The sequence below is a fragment of the Monopterus albus genome, unplaced genomic scaffold (assembly GCF_001952655.1).
Source record: "Monopterus albus unplaced genomic scaffold, M_albus_1.0 scaffold65.1, whole genome shotgun sequence".
NCBI classification, from domain to species: domain Eukaryota; kingdom Metazoa; phylum Chordata; class Actinopteri; order Synbranchiformes; family Synbranchidae; genus Monopterus; species Monopterus albus.
Window position 1 is genome coordinate 38,015 of NW_018127945.1, and position 22,854 is coordinate 60,868.

The window sequence follows — 22,854 nt, forward strand, 5'->3', positions numbered from 1 at the left end:
GAGGTGGGCTGGGGTGCATCGTGGGTCACTCCTGAGCTGGTCGATGAAATGATGGTAGGTGCTGGAAGAAACACAGGCAGAGAGGGGTTGATATAGAAGAAACTTGGTGACTGTGCATCAACCTGTCTGGGAAGGTAGAGTGGAGCCAAGGTCCGGAGGAAACAGGTAATCCGAGCAGACAGAGAATAACCAAACAATATTCTTATTGTACACAAAAGTACTGGGATAACGAAGCAAAACAACAAATGAGTAAGTACTAGGCAAAGAGACGAGGTGAAGGCTAGAACGTGAACGAACTGGCAAGTGAGTGAGAGGTGAGCTGGGTATAAATAAGGGCAGCCTAAGGAGCGCAGCTGGTGCTAATTATGGGAGTGAGGAGCAGGTGTATGATATGAGCAATCAGGGGCTAAGAGAGACAGAGTGAGGAAGGTGAGAGAGGCCAGAGTGGCCGAGCAAACCTGACAATTCAAGATTTTTATTTGCCATTTATGCATAAACAGACAGTCTAGACATATAGGAATTCTTGTACAGCTCTCCTTTGGAGTCAGGTAAGGAGTCAAAAGCCAGAAAGAACACTTAGTCTTAAAATAGAAAAGTTACATAAAGGCAACAAAGCATTAAAACTGCAATACACAAAAATAGAGTAATTGTATTTTCCCCAGTGAACTTCAGACATCGCACGTAGTAATTCACATGGCGAAGTTGCATATGTCATTACGCTGGGTGAGGTAGTGAGGGGTTATTGCACATACAATATATTCTCACATTTCTCACATTTTCGTATTTGCCATCAGTCTTACTGTGGCAGGGAAAAAGCTGTAAAGTCTTGTTCTGTGTGTGATGATACTGTCCATCCTGCTGTGCCTGAAGCTGTAGGTGCAGTTTTTGTGTCTGAGCAGAGAGTGAGCTGGGTGGCGTGGATACCTGATTATGTTCTCTGCCCTTTTATGACAGCACTGCATGTATAGTGTGTCCATAGCAGGCAATTCAGTCCCAATGATCCTCCCTGTGGTCTTTATGACCCTTTAGCCCCAGAATGGTGGTGTCATGAGCATATTTAATGATGATGGTGTTGTCATGGTTGGAGACACAGTCGTGAGAGTGTACAGGGAGCTGAGACAGCAGCCCTGAAAGGTTTAAAATCACCTAAGTTTGGTGACTGACAGTGGTTCAACTGCCACTTATGTAAAGGTTAACAGATAAAAGCACTGACACAGGTGAAGAATAAATACACGTAAAATATCAGAGATGAAAGTATCAAAATATCAGTTCAAAATAAGAGATTAAAACAATAAAATTTGAATTGAAATAATTTTAGGATTTGAATGTGAGCTGGTATCTTGGACACACTTGGAGCTCATGCACCTGTAATATGCTCTTGCTTATATACCTGTAATACAGTAGAGCTACAATTAACTTAATAACTGTCAAAACATGCCAGGGGGTTGAAGACATCTGTTGCAACTATGCTGAACCAAATCTGAACATGTAGTTTACAGTTCATGGGCCTGTCATGACGCTGGCCTGTCAACAAACAGCAGCATGTTAAAAAAAATGCATTCACCTGGTCGGGCATTCTCACTTCCTCAGTATCTTATACCTTTTGATTCTTATGAAGCCTGCGTACACCTTCTGTTGTCAGGACTCAGGTTTGACTGGTATGTAGGCACTTAAAAAAATGCATATACTGTTTTTTTTTTTTGGAATTCCTTGCAGTCACTAAGGTATGTGCATTTGTGTGTGTGTGTGTGTGTGTGTGTGTGTGTGTGTGTGGCAGTGTGGCGGCAGTGTGGAGGTCCTACCCTGCTCCAGGATTGCCCACATTGAGCGTGCCCACAAGCCCTACACAGAGAACCTGACAGCTCACGTGCGTCGTAACGCTCTGAGGGTGGCTGAGGTCTGGATGGACCAGTACAAGAGTCACGTCTACATGGCCTGGAATGTTCCACTGCAGGTGAACAGAATGTGTGTGTGTGTGTGGGGGGGGTAATTGTGAACATCCTTATTTAGCAATAAGCTTTTAATCAAAGTGAATACTGTAGATAGTTTTGATTTTTAAAAAGTGCTGCTGTGACACCTGAAGCCAGCCTGTTAGCCCTGTTTCAGGCAGGTACAGCCAAACTGTTGAGATGAAAATTTTCCAAAAACCTTCCCAAAGGGAGTTTAAAGCTATGCCATGTCAATATACGGTTATCATAACAATAAACTGTATTTTTTACACAGGTAGCATTGCCTGTCTAAAACTCAGACCTCAAAGCATCATAAGCACGCCTATTCAGTTCTGGTGGTAATTGGGATAGGTCTTTCAGAAATGGTGCTCACATCTACTTTTACATAAAGCAGGACCTCAGCTAACATTTATTTTAATTAAATGACAATTTAGTCCATTGTCAGAAAGTAGTAAAAATTCACCTCTTCAAATTTCTTAGTCTGACATCATAACTTCACAGTGATTGTTTTGTTTCGAACAACAGCTTCTAGTAAGCATGGATGCTTGACATTACTGCTTCATTATACTGTATCACTCTAATTTAATTTTCCAAACTTTTTTCAAAGAGATTCTTAAATTCAGTGTCTTCACTGAATGAAATCCAGTCCTTTTGTTCTGTGACTGCTCCTTAAACATTTCTCACTGTCTTCCTGCTCAGTTATTATTTCTAGATCTTGCATTGTCTTTCTAAGGACAGTGCTGAAAGGACCCATGGGCCCTGAATTCAGCACTTATTTTTTTATTTCTTCCACCATTGGAGAGCTTATTGTATTTGTTGGACTACTCTAGATTGTCAGTGAAATGCTCTGTGTAAACTCAGATGTGCCTGTTTTTGTTTCCTTCTGTAGAATTCGGGTATAAACATTGGGGACATCTCAGAGAGAAAAGCCCTGCGATCCAGACTCCGGTGCCGATCGTTCAGCTGGTTCCTGTCCAACATCTATTCTGAGCTCAGATCTTACATTGATACTGTTGCTTATGGAGTGGTGAGTTCAGTTTCTTCTTAGTTCCCTGGATTCAGGCGCATTGTGAGTCTGTAGTCTTTATTAGAGTAAATGACTTTATAGCTATCCTGAAAATGGGCTCATTACTTACAGTACACTACTCTGAACCTGCGGGCTGGGGTCCAGACTTTGTGGACATGCTTCTGTGGCCTCCTATATCAGACAAGTAGCCACTGCACTCTACACTTCCCCACTCTGTCCCTCCTGGTAGTTACAGATAACAGAAATCCCTCAAAACAGAAAGTAAAGGACTGTTTGAATTCATTATGAAATAGGAACAAGACACTCCTTTGGCTTTATAAAAAAATTAATACGCCTTGGTTGTGGCAGCTTTACCAGCATGGAGTTATGAAAATGTGTGAACACATTTCTATGTGTTTTGTTCTGTCACATTTCAGCCAAAAGGAAAGAATATTTATAAAGACTCTTAATGTTCTGCTTCAACTAATAAGGTGTTCTTGTTTAGATAAAGAACAAAAGTGTTGTGACTTACTGTAATATTTTTGACAGTTGTGCTAAATCTGCATTAACTATTGTATCTGGGGCACAACAAGCACTAACATATCACTATTTTATAAAGTGGGCATGGACCACTTGTTAGTAATAAGTTGCCTATTGACACATCCAGCAGACACAGAGCATGGATTATTTGGAGTTCTGTCTGTGTCAGCCTGATGAATGTAACTCCAATATTCATTCTTTACCGAAGAGGTAGGGCCACTGTAAAAATATATTTGAATTGATGTTTTTCTCAGAATTCTGACCTTTTAAAGTCCAAATCCTGGGATCAAACTCAGAAAACTGAGTTGAAAAATCCATCCAAAAATCATTTGGTTATAGTCATGTCATGAACACTGAAATAGAGGTAAAACAGCTTAAACACTGCCTCATCAGGCCTTTATTACCTGCAATGAGGTTATGTGGTTATAGGATTGTTCACAGTGAAAATCAAAAAGTAATGACTAGATATGAATGAAAGGTTTTAGAGCTGTAGGGTATGGCCCAAGGAACAGGCCATTAGATTTTGCTGGTGATCCAGATCATCATTTGGATCCAAATGTGAGATAGGGTAAATTTCTGTGTTTTTGCTTCTAACCTCATACATCCTGCCTCCAAGGCTTGGACAAAAATTGCAAAATAACATCCCCATAAGATCTAAAACACACCAAAGTATTATTCAAGTAATATTCTGGATGTGAGCCAGAATTAAGATCAAATTCTAGCTGAAACTCTGTATCTTCAACACTTATTGAATTAGATCCTGAAGAAAACCGCAATTAGTCAAAATGAGTTTTTCTTGAAAAATGTTCAAACTAATAATGATATCAATTTAAAATCCAAATGCTAGTGGTGGGTTTTCATGGTCAAGGAGTATTATGAGGGTCAAACTATCATGGAATTCTTGCTTTTAGGTGTGATGGCATTATGGGGACAGTCAGCTACCTCGGTAGACGTTTGTGCTCTCAGAGTGCTGTTTAGTTATACTTCCTCTCTTGCTTTGCTCTCATTTCTCTTTACTATACTGTTGTTCATTAGACTCACCTGTTTTCCACTGAGAGTAATCATGTCATACTGTATTTAAGTCAGCTGTTTTCTTTCATGAACTGGCAGACTGTAGTTGCAAAGGTTCCCGGTGTTTCTTGCCAGCATAACAGGTCTGCACTCATATACGACCCATGTTTTCTCAACTTGTTTTTTTTTTACATTGTTGGAAGTGTGTACTGACTGGTGGCCCATGTTCAGATCTGGACATAGGTTTTGCTCACCCAGTTTGCCTTCTTAGCTTCTTGGTTTTGTTCATTGTTGGTTTTAGTGTTTATGAAGGCATCTCCTTGGTGTTTGGCTTTCATTGGTCATTATCAAAGGCTTCTAGAGGAGTGGCTTGATTAATTCCATCCATTCATTCATCTTCATCCGCTTCATCCGAGACCGGTTTGCGAGGGCAGTAGCCTGAGCAGAGCCTCCCAGACTTTCCTCTCCCCACACAAGTCCTGTAGCTCCTCAGGAGGAACCCCAAGGCATTCCCAGGTCAGCCGGGAGACATAGTCTCTTCAACGTGTCCTGGGTCTGCCCCAAGGCCTTCTCCCAGAGGGACATGCCTGGAATACCTCCCCAGGGAGGTGTCCAGGGGGCATCGTAAACAGGTGTCCGAGCCACCTCAACTGGTTCCGCTCATCGTGGAGGACCAGCGGTTCTACTCTGAGCTCCTCACGGGTGACTGAGCTCCGCACCCTATCCCTAAGGGTGCACCCAGCCACTCTCCAGAGGATACTCATTTCTGCCGCTTGTATCCGCGATCTTATTCTTTCGGTCATGATCCAAAGTTCATGGCCATAGGTGAGGGTAGGAAACGTAGATCAACCAGTAAATTGAGAGCTTCGTCTTACGAGTCAGCTCAATGATTAATTCCATTTTTAGGCATTTTGGTACTGTGTCTGCTTGTTTGTCTAGGTGTGTGGGTGTGTCTCTGGTGATCTACAAGTGGCATGTGTGAAGTGAGCTGATTATGAATTGGGAGCACCTGACTCTGCTGCTCTGCAGAGGTTAAATGCTGCAGCGTCCAGTCACTTGGTGCGGCTTTGCTGGGTCTTTTGCTCTCTCCCCACCATTGGCTAGCTAGCTATGCTTTTGTGTATTTCTGCCCTCATACAATATTTATACACTCAGCCACACATATGCTACTGATGTGACTGATTTACACACTTCATGCATTATTCACTTGTTTCTTTAGTGAATGTTCTGTACCGGAAACAAATTCCTTCTATGTGCAACATATTAGGCCAAATAAATGTGATTCTTATTATACTAAACTATAAATTGTAAATTGTGCCCATTCCCATTCATGGCCTACAAACCAGGTCATGACAGCACATGTTTATTCACCAGCGTGTTTTGCTTTTTTTTTAGTCACAACACCTGCCTGTGTTTAATCAAATTCTGCAATAAATCCTTATTTTACCACCATTTCCCTGTGACTCAGTCTGCATTTGGGTTATAAATTAAAATCCTTTTATCCAAATTGTGACAGATTTCCTTTAATACTTAACTTTTCTTGTCCAAATTTTTCTAACTTTCTTCTCTAATTATCATTGTCTATTGTTTCCCACAAAAAACGTAGTTGTATAGAAAACAAAATTGTGTTCAGTCATAACAGATGAAATGGGGTTGAAATGGCATAAACACCTCCTGAAGACTAAACTGTCCCATTAAAACTTAACCTTTCCAAATGTTTCAAGCTGTAAAACATTAACTTTTCCATTAATGTTGAACCTAATTGAATATACAACATGAGATATATGCTTTTCAGTAAGAGCTCACTTCACTTCACAGCAGCGGGGTATTGAAAGGGTGAACCTTTTAATGCCACTTAATTTCAGCATGACTATTCCTCTCTCCAGCTGACAGCTGTGGAAGGATTTTGCATAATTGAAAAATCACTGTAATCTATTGAAAGCTGAGCAGAATTATCCTGACTGCTCCCATTGATAGAGGAATAAAAGTGAGGACTTCTTGGCTGAGTCCACTCTCTAATAATCATTTTTGATTGTGGTCTTACTTAAACCTTGTGAACTGTGCAGATACAGTTTGAATCCTCTGACTTGGCTGCAGTCTTAAAATAATCATCACCCACAACCTGTTACCTACTTTGTACATGTTGTAAAGGTCTGATTCTTACAGCTTTACTGACTCTCTGCATAATTTCAAGTGTGTAGCTGCAGAAAAGACAAGAAAAATTATGAATTGATTGAAAAAAAATCCAGACATGGTTTTCCTCAGACATTAGCAGCAGCAACTGAGCCTCTAGCTCTGAACACTGTGCCTCCTTTTGTGTTTGTTGTTCGATAAACACTTCAATCACTGTGCAAGGAAAGTGGAGTTATTTGTTGACACCACTGAGCATGTGCGGGGGCTCAGCTCTGAGTGCATGTGATCAAAGCGTTGCCACAGTGACATCTGAGAGATGTAGATATGAAGTTTGACAAAAACAAACCCTCAGAGGAGATGGCAGTTGGAGAGAGTACAACAAGTGCTGTGGTGTGATACCATCTGTGGATGCTGTTTACACATTTGTCTCTTATTTAACATGAAACAAAAGCTGGAGAAATGCATTGCTCATACAAAGTAAATACTGAACACGAGATGTTGTGCCAAGCTGTGACATCACTTCCACACAGTGTAATGAACTTGAACTCTTTCACCAGTTTGACATTAGTTTTGTTTGGTTCTTTTTTGTTTTTGATTTCACAACATGCTTCTACAAGTGCTTCTTCTTTTCTTCCATCACTGCTTGCCTTTCTTCAGCCCCACTAAGGAATTAATTTCCTGCCTGGGGATGGAAAGAGTATGATGATCGACCTCAGGACCAAATGTCCGTCCTGGACTGTTTGCAGGCTGCAGAGCCATCTCAGCTGGAGACTGCCAGGATGGATAAGGCATGCAAAGTGCTTTCTATCTAAAGTGCATAGAAAGAGCAACATAAGCTGTGATGTGGATGAGAACGTAGCCAAAGGCTGAAGATCATATAGCTCAGAGCAGGGCTGTGCATACAGTATATGTTTTTTCCCACCTGTGCCTGGTTGGTTGGTTGTTGATCACTGACAGCACTTTCACATAATAATAATGATAAAGCTTCTACTGCAGCAATTCTGACAATTACAATTTTTTTTTCTGCTGTGCAGTACATTTTAAAAACAAAAGATAACCCATTCACTTATTGATATTATTATATTATGAACCCAGAAATACACACATTCATCATTCAACCTAAAAAGTGGCTTACAGTAAAAGGGAACTAAATGATAAAAACAATGGATTTTATATTGTCTGTAGTAAATGGGCAGAACTGAAACATGAAAGGTTTGCAGTTTATGTAATGCTATCAGTTAGTATTTTGACAGTCACAAACATGAAAGGTTTGCAGTGTTATGCTATCAGTTAGTATTTTGACAGTCATTGTGTTGTGACTGACTAAAGGTTCTTGAAATGTAGATTTTGTATTTAATGAGCAGGCTAGAGCAGAAAAATAACCATTTAGTTAATTGTGTGAGGTAGCCATATTGCAGTGATAAGAGTGTAGAAAAAGTGTCATAGGTAAATGTTTGTTAGCAATTGTAAAAAAAAAAAATGCATAGAATTATCTGAAATTTTCAGCCCTGAGATCATGACAAATCTTCCCAATTTTACCCCCCTTCCCAGACACCAAAGAGAGAGTTTCAAATTTTGGACTTGGTCATATTTCATTACATCCATTTTAATAGCATAGCTTTTTGTACATTTCTCAGAGGTACAGCAACAACCTCTAGATACATTGCTTTGAAATTTGGTTCATACATTCATGTTAACAACAGGGTGAACTGTAATACAGTGGGGAAAATAATTATTTGATCCCTTGCTGATTTTGTAAGTTTTCCCACTTACAAAGAAATGAAAGGTCGATAATTTTTATCATAGGTTTATTTTAAAGGATAAAGACAGAATTTCAACAAAAAATCCCCAAAAAGCATATGATAGAAATGTTAAATCCTTAAGGTTTCTTGGCTGTTGCTTGGCAACTCAAAGTTTCAGCCCCCTCTATTGATTTTCTATAGGATTAAGGTTTGGAGACCGGCTAAGGCACCCCCTGTACCCTAACTAATACCATGGTGCAAAACAACAAAGGTTGGTGAAGGTATGGTATAAAAAGGAAATGTATAAAATCTAGTGAAAATGTAAGAGTAAAGACCCAGTTTATGTCCATAAAGAATACAATGCTTAGACCAACATTTACAAACATGTCCTAACTCAAAGCAGCAGTGTGAATCTTAGTCCACCACCCCTATTTAGTGAGGGGTGTTCTATTTTTACAAAAATAGCTTCCTTAACTCCTCTCTCAAACCAGTGATGTTCTCTGGAGAGGATCTGGACTTCACTGTCCTCAAAAGAATGTCCTTTGTCCTTCAGGTGGAGGTGGACTGCTGACTCTGGTCCACTGGAGTTGGCCCTCCTGTGTTGGGCCATGCGTTTGTGAAGTGTCTGCTTAGTTTCCCCAATGTACAAGTCGTTACACTCCTGACTACACTTAATTGCATACACCACATCACTCTGTTTATGTCTGGGTGTTTTGTCCTTTGGGTGGACCAGTCTCTGCTGCAGGGTGCTCCCTGGTTTAAAGTTGACTGGGATATTGTGGTTGTGAAAGATCCTTTTTAACTTCTCTGATAAACCAGCCACATAAGGGATGACAGTGTTCCTCTTCCTTGCTTTGGGTGAAGGCCCACTTAGGGTATCCACAAGCCCCAAGGGAGTTTTGGATGTGTAGTTTCTCCTTCTTGCCCCCTTCTGCAGTTGTGGGCACTTCCTCTGCCCTGTGATTTAAAGTTAGGAGTCATCAGACTAGAACAAGATGATGGAGCAAAAATTATGCACCCTTCATTTCTTTGTAAGTGGGCAAACCTACAAAATCGGCAGGGGATCAAATAACTATTTTCAGTCCTCTACCTGGAGATTCTCGGACTTTTCCACAAGTACCATCAGAATTATAATTTTCCCAGTTTTCCCAGGTTGTGACTAACATGGATTTAGGGACAATGGCCCGTGGGTACATACATGTACAAGGCCCCATAACACCTAGTTTTTTTTTCTTGCCCAAGTGCCAAGTGAGATGCGCCAAATATGTCACAACTGCTGGTATGTGGTGAGTGTTGGTGTCGGTTCGGCTGATTGCACAGCTCCAAATTTTTGTGACTTGGCAGCTTATTGGCTGTACTGTTTAGATTTCTCCTAATTACATCAATCCAGTTCTTGTTCTTTTTTTTTTAATTCTACTTTACTCTATTTTAGTTCCTAAATGTTATGCCACCCAATACTAGGTGAGAGAGAAACGGTATTTCAATTTTCTGTATGTCCTGCACATATGGTGAGTTCACAATAAAATCCTTGAAGCTTGAACCTTTATATGTTCTTGTGGTTGTTTTGCCTCTGTTTTTAACCATTTTTAAAAACTTTGTAATCATTTTGCACCTACTTTTATGCTGTCAATTTTTTTGTGCATATCTTTTTCTTGGTTTGTGTCTCTTGTTTCTGTTTTTTTTTTGTAGTTTTGCTGTCTTTGGGATGGTTTCTATCTGTCTTTAGGGATTAAGTGTTTAGGAGTTTTGCATCTGTTTGTAGCTGTTTTGCATCTATTTTATCTCTTTTTGTGACTTTTTAACCATTGTGCAATCATTTTTTTGAGTTTCCAACAGCAAGGTTATTAGTCCTTTCACAATTATCTGTGTGATGTGGCTGCATTGGAGCATGGAGAGGCAGTCAAATGCAGTAACTGAGGAAGAGTATCTATCTGAACAGCGAGAGGGCATATGGATGTGACTAACTGTTCTGCAGATGAAAAAAAAATCTAAATATGTGTAACAAATTTTGAGAAAATGAAGGTCTCCCTTGCTGTTCACTTATCATAAACCCCAAATAATGCACTTTTAGGACTCACTGAGTCTAGACCCAGCAAAGATGCCATGAACAAGCCTTTCCACTGATCTTTAAAAATGTGTTTGTATTTTGTTAATGTTTATGAGGAATGATAGTGCAAACTAAGGCACAGGCCATAAAGCCTGAATAGATAAACAGACATTTCTATTCAAACCACCTCTTCTTAAAGGTCACTTGAATGGCAGACTTAAGATGGCTGCCACAAAGTGTTTACAATGCTGCAGAAGCAAAGGTTTAGAACGTGAGAGCCAGAAAGCTGAACTCTTACCAAAACTGACCCCAAGCATTTTAACAGTAGCCATAACAGTCCTGTAGAAATATTATCACTAAAATAAAACTAGTCTCCACTACACAAAATCAGTTTTTAAAGCTGTATTAATGAATATTTTTTACCTTATAACCTTGAGAAAAATGTATGATGTGACAGCGATCACCAGCTGTAACAAATCCACAGAGCATTATTAACAAACCTTGAAGCTTTACTGACATTTTAGTTTCTTTTATTTCATTGCATCACATTTACTGATTGATTCAGTGTCACTGCTGTCATCAACTTTTTTCTAGCAGAGTCTAGAGACTGTTTTAAGGACCAAAGGCTCTGATAAACCCATTGTACACTACCTGCTCAGTATCAAACAGCACATAGACATCTTTAGAAATTTGCCAGTTACCATACATTTATTGGGTAAATAGAAACATGACTTTAACAAAGTTCATAACATTGTTCTATGTCTGAATGCTAAAGAAGGAAACTGTTACTGCACTAATAATATAGAAGGAAATTTGTGTCTTAGCTTAGAGTTCTGCATCCTAGTTGCCAAAATTAGATTAATGCAGCTTTAAGGCACAGGATAAACATCATTACCTTAATTCACTAACTTTACCAAACAACAGCAGAGAAATCTTCTGCATATTGAAGTAGCCTAAAAAAAAACCCATGATGGCCACAGCCTACAGTCATGGCCAAAGGTTTTGAGAATGATAGTAATTTTCGCAAAGTCTGCTGCCTTTTTAGATCTTTTTGTCAGATGTTACTATGGTATACTAAAGTATAATTATAGGCATTTCATAAGTGTCAAAGGCTTTTATTGACAATTACATTAAGTTGTTGCAAAGAGTCAGTGTTGACCCTTCTTTTTCAAGACCTTTGCAATTCACCCTGGCATGCTGTCAATCTGGCTGATGGCAGCCCATTCTTGCTTAATCAATGCTTGGAGTTTGTCAGAATTTATGTTTTTTTTATGTCCAGCCACCTCTTTGAGGATTGACCACAAATTCTCAATGGTATTAAGGTCCATGGAGTTTCCTGGTCATGGACCTAAAATTTTGATGTTTTGTTCCACAAGCCATTTAGTTATCACTCTTGCCTTATGGCAAGTTGCTCCATCAGGCTGAAAAATGCATTGTTTGTCAAACTGTTCTTGGATGGTTGGGAGAAGTTGCTCTCAGAGGATGTTTTTGTACCATTTTTTATTCATGGCTGTGCTCTTAGGCAAAATTGTGAGTGAGCCCACTCCCTTGCAACCCCATACATGAATGGTCTCAGGATGCTTTACTGTTGGCATGACACAGGACTGATGGTAGGACTCACCTTTTCTTCTCCAGACTAGCTTTTTTCCAGATACCCTAAACAATCAGAAAGGGGATTCATCAGAGAAAATGACTTCACCCCAGTTCTCAGCAGTCCAATCCCTGTACATTTTGCAAAATATCAGTCTGTCCCTGATGTTTTTCCTGGTGAGAAGTGGCTTCTTTGCTGCCCTTCTTGACACTAGGCCATCCTCCAAAAGTCTTCGGCTCACTAAGCATGCAGATGCGCTCACACCTGCCTGCTGCCATTCCTGAGCAAGCTCTGCAATGGTGGTGCCCTGATCCCGCAGCTGAATCAACATTAGGATATGGTCCTGGTGCCTGCTGGACTTTCTTGGGCGCCCTGAAGCCTTCTTCACAGCAATTAAACCTCTCTCCTTGAAGTTCTTGATGATCCGATAAATGGTTGATTTAGGTGCATTCTTTCTAGTAGCAACATCCTTGCTTGTGAGTCCCTTTTTTGCAAAGCAGTGATGACTGCATGTGTTTCCTTGCAGGTAACCATGGTTAACAGAGGAAGAGCAATGATTTCAAGCACCACCCTCCTTTTAAAGCTTCCAGTCCCTTATTCTAACTCAGTCAGCATAACAGAGTGATCTCTAGCCTTTTCCTCATCAACACTCTCACCTGTGTTAACAAGAGAAAGAGTCAGCTGGCCCTTTTGTTGACAGGGCTGAAATCCAGTAGAAATGTTTTTTTTGGGGGGGGATCAACTTCATTTTTATGGCAAGAGGGACTTTGCAATTAATTGCAATTCATCTGATCACTCTTCATAACATTCTGGAGTATATGCAAATTGCCACCTAAAAACTGAGGCAGCAGACTTTGTAAAAATTAATATTTGTGTCATTCTCAAAACCTTAGGCCATGACTGTATTATCACTTCATATTGGCAAACATTTCCCTATTTACACATCCAATGGACACAGAGCAACATTAGTCTTCATTTGCAGTCATATTTTTGTGCACCTGGTGAACGTCCTATATTCACTCTTATGTCAACTCTGTTTTTGGTTTCCAGAGGGAAATATCTGACTCACCTTTGACTCACACATGTAGCTGCTAACTGCCCCACTATGCTCACCAGCTAGTCATTAATATGGTCTATCTATTGTGTAGCGCTGTTTAGTTCTACCACAATACAGATCTAAATAATCATCATAATAATCAGAATCATTTGATCATAATGATTGTGATTATTATGATGATTATTATCAATTCGAATGTTAGTCTTCAAAATTCAACATATTTAGTTTCCATTTATGCATAAACAGACAGTCTAGTCATATAGGAATTCTTGTGCAGCTCTCCTTTGGAGTCAGGTAAGGAGTCAAAAGTCTTGACCTAAAAGTAAAATTTTTGTATGTTAAGCTGTAACATCTGCCCCTCTCTTCAAATAGCCTGATACAACCTGTAAACAGAGACACTGAAGGGTATGACTGTGCTGGCGGCCAAACACACAAGATTCTTGTGTGTCACAGCAATACATTTTTTGCTCAATTTTTCATGCATAATTTATACAATAATCAAATAATTATATACATCAACTGATGAGGCAACATTACTAAATGAATCAGATGAGGCTCTAAGGAAATAGAAGTTGAAATGAACCTTTCTTGTCTTTTAAAGTATGACTGTAGCATTAAGTAGGACTACCCTTTCTTGTGTTTTGGGCACACTCAAATACAGTTTATTGATTGTCCATACAGTTAGCCTATTATTTTCTGTGGAATATAGCCAAATTAAAGAAGTAACCTGCAATCCAAAATCTACAGATACTTTTCCTTTTGGAAATATTACTCTGCAGCTTCCATAGAAGTGAAGGTTAGTGTAAAGTGGCTCTATGACTTTCTGCTGGCAAGCAGTAATTAGCCTGCAGTGGTCCCATTTGTCTTAACTTTAGCCACTAATGTAGAGTTGTGTAGTGCACTACTTTGTCATAATGGAGTAATTAATAATGTAAAAGCAGCGTGAGAAAAACAGATAGGACTAAGAGAAATGCAGGGATGGAGAAACAGAACCACCTGCCTATATACTGTAAATACTGTAGATTCTAAGCATAGAAAAATAAGTGGATTAGGAAACATGTAATCATGGAATCACTGCTGAGATGTATTTTGTTAGGTATTGTCAGGAGGCAGGTAACTGGTGGACCCAATATGCAGACACACACACACACTGGTAGTGGAACACAAAGGAGTTTATTTAATATGCAGAAGATCAGGTTACTGAGATAGACTGGGGCTGAGGCTCTGGGACAGGCTGGGGATGACTCCTCCTCCTGTGTCTCTTCCTCCCAGGCCCACCAGGACAGATGACTAACTGTGTTCTCAGACAGGGCGAGGGCGAGGAATCAGAGGTGGAAGGATCCAGGTCAGGTTCAGGGTCCAGAGTGAGAGAAATCATCCCCAGCCTGACGAAGGAGTGGGCACTCTGTGGGCAGGTGGCACAGAAGCAGCTCACCCCGAGCTGATCATGTTGCTGCAGTGTGGCCCATACTGCCAGCAGGCATCCAAGGTGACTTCCTTCTCAGCCTGTAGCTCCTCCACTTGGATTAACATGTGCTGGATCTCAGGGAGGTGCGGAAAGCCAGGAGCTGCTTCGGATGATTGCCGCCATGTTGGCATAGAACCACTCCACTGTGTTGTGGATGGTGTCAAGGTGGTGACAGAGATTACTGATTTCTCACCACAGGACAGAAACCTTGCCGGGTTCTGGACTGGACAGAGGCAGGACGGGTTCTGGACGGGACAGAAGTAGAGCAGGTACTGGATGGGACAGACAGGCAGGTTCAGGATGAAGCAGGCAGGCAGCGTGAAGCTGACAGCAGGCAGGTGGAGGACCAGAGAATGCAGAGCTAGAGAGTGCAGAGTCGGGAAACAGAGAACTGGAGCTGGGGAGCCTAGAGCACAAAGCTGGTGAACGGAGAGCTGGAGTGTAGGGGAGCATGTGAGTGTAGACAAATGAACCAGTGGGGAGCAAACAGAAAAGGGGCATATATGTAGGAGACTGAACCGGGAGCTGGCGACTGGCAGGTGGATGCAATGATGAGTGATTATGCTGGTGGAGACATGACAGGCAGGGAGAGACAGGGAATCCAGGGAAAAACCCGCTCTGGCACACAGGCGGAGTCGGTGTGCCAGTCCGACCCGCTTGGAGACGGTGATAGAGGCTTCAGCAGGTATGTTCTCATCAGCACACTGAGTAGGTGGGGCATCAGTGGGGATGCTTCTGTTGATGCACTGAGGAGAACAGACACAACAAGTATAGGGTTGAGGAAATGGCAGGATTTCAATCAGGACTGCGATGCTTGTAGTTGATGATTATAAGCTGGGCATTATGTTTTTTTAAATGATATGTTCTTGTGTTACTGTTGGATGGGCACTTGTATGTATAACAACTATGTGTGAGGAAATGATATCTGCAAATATGCTGAAATATTGAGGTTGAAGGATAAGGGTAGTAGGATCCCCAAAGTGTCCACCTACTGTATGTAATCCTACTCCTTTTCAAATGTAATATTTATGGGCATGGATAATTATATACTTTGTTTTCATTTGAATGGTTATTGGCTATTATTATTTGTTTTATTTGTTTTAAATAAAAACTATAATCTAGGAAAGGCTGTTCAGTCTGGTAACAGTTGATAATAGCCCACTGATATCCAGTTATTTTATGGTGGAATGGAGTTTATATTATACATGTTACACTTTATGAAAATCACAGTTTACCTATATTCACCTTTCATATAAATACCTTATAGGCATAACATCTGAAGACAACTTCTACCACCAACATGACTTAACCCACCTGTTATGTTCATTTCTCAGGAACAGCAGTGATGTTCCTGGGTTCATTTTACCATTACTAACCATTTCAATCACTATTTAGTGCAATGTTGTTCTTTACCTCTCAGAGATTATGGTTCAATGAGGATAATGCACTCATTTTTCATAAAAAATGCATGTTCAAACTTTTTGTAATGTACATTGGAAAGACCTACATCAGAATCAGAATCAGTTTATTGGCCAGGTGTAATGGACATATGAGGAATTTGACTCAGGTACATTGGCTCTCAATGTGCAAACAGTAAACCAGCATAAGGCTGTGTAATATAACAAAATAGCAGTATTTACAAGCAACAGAAAGTGCAAACAATGCAGAATAAGCAGTATAAACAGACAGTAAACAATGCAGACAACAAGGAATGTTTGTTGAAATGAGATAAATAGGGATAAGGGATAAAAATAGAGTACGTAAACTAGAGGCCTGTACGAGTTTGTATAATCTGTACAATGTATTACACACAGGTATTTCACTAAGGGTTATTGTCCAGTCACACTGTCATTGGTTAAGTGTTCATCAGAGCGACAGCCTGGAGGAAGAAACTGTCCCTGTGCCTGGTTGTCTTGGTGCACAGTGACCTGTAACGCCATCCAGAGGGGAGGAGTTCAAACAGATTGTTCCGGACCATTCACGGGAGCCTATACTTGTCCTGTTTGGTTGCTGAGCCAAACCAGACATGATGGAGATGCAGAGAACAGACTCGATGATTCCTCTGTAGAACTGTATCAGCAGCTCCTGGGGCAGGTCGAACTTCCTGAGCTGGTGCAGGAAGTACATCCTCTGCTGTGCCTTCTTGATGATGGTCCTGATGTCGGGCGTCCACTTCAGGCCCTGGGATATCCATATAAAATACATTATTTTTACATTTCACATTGATTTTTTATTTTATTTTACATTTTGAAATCTTTTCTTTTTATGAAGTGATGTTGATAAATTAACATGAGACACCTCTGTTGTCAGGGTCAAATTGACCCGAACAGTATCTTTGTAATATAAACATGCAGGGGGAGGTTGCAAATATGTGAAATGATTTCATTTTATATGTTGGTTACACCTATTAAGAGCAGGAGAAGTTTCATACCAATAAAATACTTTTAACTATTGTTTTTAGATGTTTTAATTTTACAATGGGTCAACATAACAGGAGGGTTACATTTTTGAAACAGACAGGCCTAAATGCAAAAGAATGTACCTAGCTTTGGTAATAAATCAATTTTCTCTTGTACAGGTTAAAACTGAAATTTACAGTACTTGTCATTTAAACTTGGATATTTTCAGTCCATAAATAGTAGTACTGAAACAATCTGAAATTGCATATCTGCACAGAAAAATGTGAAAGTGGGTGTTTTTGTTGCAGTATTCAAGCTGTCCAGAAGGTTGTGTGGCAGCAGCTGTCAGGTCCTTTCCAGTAGCTATAGGGTCATAGTCCATCTCAAACCTGCTGTAGCGGGACCATGTCACATAAGCAGGTAATTTGAGGCAGGTGGGTGCAGAGAGTGGCTCACCCAAGCTTTCTCTGCTACAGCTACAGCAAACTTACCCTGAGCTCAGTAATAAACAGTACAATATATAATATACAACTCAGTCTGTATTAATACAAAACACGCATCCCTCCCTAAACAAGGAGTATACCACCTAAATTATGCCATTTAAAACTATTTCATGTCTGTGCATTAAATATTGAGCTGCAGTTAGGATATGTTTAGCCTAGCTAAACAGGCTAAAAAAGTAGACCAAGCGACACAATAAACCTGGCTTTGTCCAAAGTTGAAAAACTACAGCTTAGCAACACTTCTAAAGCTGACTTATTTGCCATAACTCTTACTGAACTTGCCATTTTTATAATTCTGTTTGTGTGTGTTATGTGAAAGGCATACCATGTTTTAGGTTAGGTTTAAAAGTGTTGGTAGGGATGTTTTTAGCAGCTAGCTTAGCTGTTACTCCTGTCTCCAGTCTGTATGCTAAAATATAGTAATCCTCCATCTCCTGAATGCAAAAATGCTAGACTGGTCCCTGATTCTCAGAAAGAAAGCTAATGTGTCTTTTCAAAAATGTTGAGCTATTGCTTTTAAGAAATCTAAAGAAACCAAACTATGTAGTAAAAAAAAAATCACAAAGATCTAAATCAAGAGTTTACTGAGGTCCATCACAAGAGACAAAGGGAAACAATATTAGTAAATATTAAATTTTTCTTTCCCATGTTTTTGTGATAAGATGTATAAAGAGCTTAGCAGTTTTTTTTACATAAATGAAAGACTGCCAAGCTCTGACAACCTGAAATTGCATTAAGTTAGGAGAGCAGTTTGTTTAATAACACCACAAATTGGATGGCTAGATGTGTGTAAGAAAGGCAGTCCTTCTTTTTTTCCCTTTTGTGTGTTCTACCATCAGTAGTCATACAGTATGTAGCTACACCAGTTAAGCCCTGTCTTCTTAGAGTTGTATTCTAATTGAGGATATATTAAATCAGGTAGATCCACAACTACATACTTACGTACTACGTCTCCCTCTCCCCCTCATTTCTTCTCTCTTTTTTCAGTTGAAGAACAGTCTAAGAGATGACCTGTGTTTGGACCAAGGACCTGACACTGACAATGTCCCCATCATGTATCTCTGTCATGGTATGACACCACAGGTCAGTGGGCTCTCATTCTGTTCTGTTCTATTCTAACACACGGCACAAAAACAAACAACTGAACACAGAGAGATCTTCAGGTTGTCAGCAGTAGATAAGTGGACTAGAGTCTTTGTTATTTAAAATGAGGGGTTTAGAGGAGGCAGGCACTGCAAAAAGTTGCACTGTAGTAGCAGAGATATTTGAGTAATATCTCTTTATTCTCTACACCAAAAAAAGGCTACATAGCCTAGTATGTTGTCCTAGTTTTAAACATCTGCCCACAAAAGTATTATGTCATGCATGAATTGATTTTTGTTGTTTGTGTATTGTTTGCTTGCATGCTTTTGTGGCCACTTGGGACACTGAAGAAGGCAGCTATGCAGAAACATCTGTGTGTTCTTTGTCAGTCAGGAGATTTTTAAGCTTAAGAATAAAACCTATATATTTGAGGCATCCTTCAGATTGTGAAGGCCCTTTTTTTGATTTAGTTTGTTGAACCATTGCTGAGCACACCTGACTTATACCTCTCTTTTTGAGTAATAGCTGCTTGAGAGTAAAGACCACACTGACATATTACTAATGTTAACTTTTTATTGTCAATGTGGCAAACACTTGCCTATTTACTGTATGTTTCCAGCAGACACAGTGCAACATTAGCATGTTTGTGTCCACAGATGAAAATGGTCAACGGGAAATTATACAGTTTTGTGTTAGAGTTCATAAAATGAAGTAAAATGAAGCTCTTTTTAAATAGGCCTGTGATTTACAGAAGTAAGATGGCTAATTAAAGTAGAAATGCTAGCAATGACCTAATATAGCACCTATCCGATAATAATTCTGTTTTGTCATGTGCTGTTTTGCTATGCCTTTGCAGCTGAAATATGTGAAAATAGTCCTTAAGTCACTGAGGCCAATCAACAATGCTGTCAGTTCACTGCAGATTTAATGCTGTTTAATTCTAAGGGCATTAAAGGCTGCACTTATTGTCCCATTAATGTAGGCACTGAAACTCTATAAATACAGAGGAATTGTGATTGTGTGTTTTCATTTTTCACTGCTCTGAAATGCTTAGTAGCTTGACAAAATTAAAAATTCATATTTAACTGTCTGTAATATGTCCCAGCTGCCATAAAGAAGCTCTCATAATCAGAACTAAACTCATACCGAGCCCGGCATCTAGCAGAGCTTTCTGAGGACACTCCAAGCCTCGTTTCCATTGTCAGTAAAGTTAATAGCTTTGACCGGAGCCTCGACATCAAAAACATTCAAATTTCTATCTAGGTCATACTCTGCAATATGGCGTCAGCTTTTAAAACAGCTGTGATTTCATTTCTGTGTGTCTGTGCTGTCTTCTTCCCTTTCATATCTTCTCTTTTCTGGAGCGAGCATAATCAGCAGGTGCTGGTCAAGGAATTGAGTTGTATAACATTTATGTCTCCTTCACTGTCTTCCTTTGTTTATGATATGAGCAAGACTGCCATAAGGGGTCTTGAGCTTATTCTCTTCACAATAAAAAGCTTAATTCTGAGAGTGCTAGTTATGCTTAAATTTAATGTAAAGCTTGAGAGAGTTTGTGAAAATAATTTCATATCCACAGCATGAATTTGGCTCATTCAAACTGAGAACATGTCAAGAACATAGCAGGTAAACATATACAGCCTTTGGCAGGGTAGATTGCCCTCAGTCTTAGCAAGCACTGTCCTCTGGGCCAGTTTTATGCTCCTCCTCCAGGATGCACAATACTGCCCTACTATCTAGTTGGTTATAGTTATATGATGATAATAGGTTGAAATCTGAGGGGTTGTGTCTCAAAACATATACAGTATTTTAACACACAATCAAGTTCAAAATTGTGCATGTGCTTCTCCAGGTAGTGATAGTGAACAGATATTTAGCTGCAGTAGTAACAAACTGGAATATTAAAGGAAGAACAAATTAACATCATTATTAGCTTATCTGCTTATTTTTATGGCACAACTTAACAAAAAATAAAGTTCCATAACTTACTCACTGCACTGTAACATTTCCCTGATAAGGGGTATTTTAGAGCATTACTAGGATAAGCCAAGATAGCAGCAAAATATCATTGCACAGTTCAAGATCAGAAAGGGGAACTAATCACTGTAAAGACTCCGGCTATTTGGGTTTTTAGAATCAGAGGTGCATTAGGCATACAAAATGAAATGAAAGTTATTATCCATCTTTTAACCACTGCAGTAATCATAGAGGTACTAGAGTATGTTTGCACATAATGTTTCACACACATACACATTCAGGAATAAATAGCTGCTCCTTGCAATAGCCTAATAAAATTTCAGGCCTCAATGATTAAACCTACTGAAAGTGACACATGGTGAAATGACACCAAACCTATTTCCACTATCGAAATTGGTAGATTCACCTCAGACCTATTGGTGAATGCCAAAAAGATGCCAATGTTTAAGGGACAATCAAAAATACACAACCTGAGGATGCATAGCAAACCATTTCATAGCTGACATAGAAGACTCAACTATTTCTCTGGTCTTCTATCATGCTTTTATTGGTTTTTATTCTGTATTCTTTATTAATGTGGCATGTCTTTTGTAATGTCAATCCCCACCCCCACCCCATGCCCTTCTTACTCCTCATGCAGATTCTTTTATTCAGATTTGTTCAATCCTTTTGAAAACCTCCAAGTCCTCTACCATCTAAACAGAATCACTCCATTTTCATGTGTGTGTGTTTGTCCAACAACTTTATGGATTTAGCTTTGAATACCTGATGATGTGCTGAATGTCAGTGATGCATAAGGTTCCACAATTTCCCTCTTTACCACTTGACACAGATGAAGGGAGGGAAGCCTAGGAAATGCAGAGGAGGATGAGAACAAGAGAGCAAGAGAGAAAGACTCTTATACATGGAGAGTAAGAGATTGATGGTGCAGTAGGGAATTCATTGGTAATTGTTCAGTTAGCACTTCTTTACATATGCTGGTGAATGACCAGAGCCATCATTGTCATTTAATGTTCCCTCATGTCACCTTTACTAGAAAGAAAAGCTCTGCTCTCCCACGTGTATTATAGAATTGTGCACCAGCTGTGACATGAACACAGAGCCAGAACCATTTAAGCTATGTTCACATTACAGTGGAAAACAGCTTTGCCATTGTTGTGTATGTGGTGCACTGTGTAGGTCTTGCGCAGCACAGAGCAGGGTTGTGCCAAAAGTTAAACTTTGTTGAACTTGACCTGTGTATGCACAGCCTTTTTCACCCCGGTTTCACCTGTACTCATAGAGCCCCAGGTTACAATATGTAACTAATGTTTCTAAATTTTCCCAAACTATACAATAATACAATCCTCATGTCAAGATCAGATAAAAACAGACATCCTATTTAGCTAGTGAAATATCAGCACACATCCATGCCACTTCCAAGACTGTTAAGAAAAACAGTCTGATCCTCTAAAACACAACACTGGGGATCTACTGCTAGCAACATTAGCATCCTAGCTGCATCATTTTGTACAGCACCCTCTACACGAGTCTCAGTACCAACCTGCACAGAATGCCCTCATTTTTCTGCTGTAATGTGAAAATACCTTTATACTTGCACTTGAGGCATTCTTGACTTGCTGCAGTTTTTTCCTAAAAAATAGGTGTCACAGCTGAGAAAAACACAATCTATACCACTGGAATAGCAGTTGAAGAGAGCTACAAGAAATACCTTCTGTAGCTAACTAGCCAGCAGATATCAAACCTACACAACAGCTAAATGAAGCTGAATGAATCCTTATGTGTTAGACAACATGTGTTTCAGCTTTCTACCCAGCCTGCACACTAAGCCATAGATGTCTGTATACTGTATGATTGTACTGAAAGTCTGGACCTGCTCACATACTCCTGCGCCCAGCTCATCCATTTTCTGTTTGACATGCGCCAAATTACAAAAATTGAGAAGTGCGCAATCTGGTGAAGGAAAGCTAACACGCACCATGTGCCAGCAGTTGTGCTGTCATTTTTGGCATGCAGGACTGGGCACATGGGTGCACGGAATGCAAAGGTACATCACATCATGTTGAATGTTGGGTTGGGGGTGCCACTATGGCAGAGAGGCACTGTTTTTACCTGCACACATTTTTATTTTGCTTGGCTAAAAAGCTGCATCCTTTATTTCCTTTTCAGGAAGTTAGCAACCCTACTCTGCACCCTGAACTCAGCTCCACTCAGCTCTAATGCTAACTATCAGCTGTCAGCAGATGAACACTGCAGATGAATCCATTTCTGTCCTGTCTCTGCTCAAACTGAACACTTGTTCAATGGACATTTGGATGTATTTGAAGTATCCGCTACTGTATGTAGCT

The 22,854-nt window shown here is 39.9% G+C and overlaps 1 protein-coding gene across 1 annotated transcript in view; it reads left to right on the forward strand.

The window, feature by feature from the left end:
- LOC109962502 (polypeptide N-acetylgalactosaminyltransferase 18-like) overlaps nucleotides 1-22,854 on the forward strand; it is a 79,832-nt gene that overhangs the window by 18,690 nt on the left and 38,288 nt on the right. The window contains exons 4-6 of the mRNA XM_020604276.1: nucleotides 1,769-1,954; nucleotides 2,839-2,976; nucleotides 18,434-18,529. Of these exons, the coding sequence (XP_020459932.1) occupies nucleotides 1,769-1,954; nucleotides 2,839-2,976; nucleotides 18,434-18,529 (420 nt within the window). The remainder of the gene's footprint in view (nucleotides 1-1,768; nucleotides 1,955-2,838; nucleotides 2,977-18,433; nucleotides 18,530-22,854) is intronic.